Source organism: Aptenodytes forsteri, unplaced genomic scaffold (assembly GCF_000699145.1).
Source record: "Aptenodytes forsteri isolate BGI_AS27 unplaced genomic scaffold, ASM69914v1 Scaffold147, whole genome shotgun sequence".
Taxonomy (NCBI): domain Eukaryota; kingdom Metazoa; phylum Chordata; class Aves; order Sphenisciformes; family Spheniscidae; genus Aptenodytes; species Aptenodytes forsteri.
Genome location: NW_008795320.1, coordinates 173,312 through 174,180, shown reverse-complemented (window position 1 = coordinate 174,180; position 869 = coordinate 173,312). Strand labels below are relative to the sequence as shown.

General features: G+C 68.7%; 1 protein-coding gene across 1 annotated transcript in view; it reads left to right on the top strand.

Moving 5' to 3' along the window:
• The window catches only part of ISYNA1 (inositol-3-phosphate synthase 1), an 11,897-nt gene that overhangs the window by 7,012 nt on the left and 4,016 nt on the right, over nucleotides 1-869 (top strand). The window contains 3 exon segments of the mRNA XM_009279834.1: nucleotides 67-228; nucleotides 445-574; nucleotides 649-734. Coding sequence (XP_009278109.1) covers nucleotides 67-228; nucleotides 445-574; nucleotides 649-734 — 378 coding nt within the window.

Below are 869 nucleotides of genomic sequence, written 5' to 3'. Positions count from 1 at the left end.
GTGGCGGGGGGGGGGCTCGGCGGTGGCTCTACTCGTCCCCACGTGTCCCCCGTCTCTGTCCCACAGGTGCGGCCGTGCTCGACCCGCTTCACCTTCCGGACGGGGCGGCAGGTCCCCCGTCTAGGGGTGATGCTGGTGGGCTGGGGGGGCAACAACGGCACGACAGTGACGGCGGCCGTGCTGGCCAACAAGCTGGGGCTGTCCTGGATGACCAAGACGGGGCGCAAGGTGGGTGTCCCCGGCGGGACCCCAGCGAGGTCCCAGGACCCGGGCGTCCCGCAGGGATGGGGACACGGAACTCAGCTGTTCCCATCTGCACCTGGGTCCTGCACCCCGATCTCCTCTCTGCCCCCGCGGAGGTGGTCTGCAGCCCTGGCCCCTCGGTGTGGTGGTTCTGGGGAACCCCCCCGTGCCTGTGGCTCATCCTCATGTTCTCCATCCCAGAAAGCCAACTACTACGGCTCCCTGCTCCAAGCCTCCACCGTCTGCCTGGGCACCGGCCCCGCCGGCGACGTCTACGTGCCTTTCCGTGACCTGCTGCCCATGGTGCACCCCAATGACATCGTCTTCGATGGTAGGTGGGGGGCAGGGAGGACCCCCGCGATGGGGTGGGGGACCCTGAGTGGTTGATCACCCCTGGTCCCCCAGGCTGGGACATCTCCTCGCTGAAGACGTCTACGTGCCTTTCCGTGACCTGCTGCCCATGGTGCACCCCAATGACATCGTCTTCGATGGTAGGTGGGGGGCAGGGAGGACCCCCGCGATGGGGTGGGGGACCCTGAGTGGTTGATCACCCCTGGTCCCCCAGGCTGGGACATCTCCTCGCTGAATGGCGGAGGCGCCATGCGGCGGGGGGGGGTGGTGGAGGC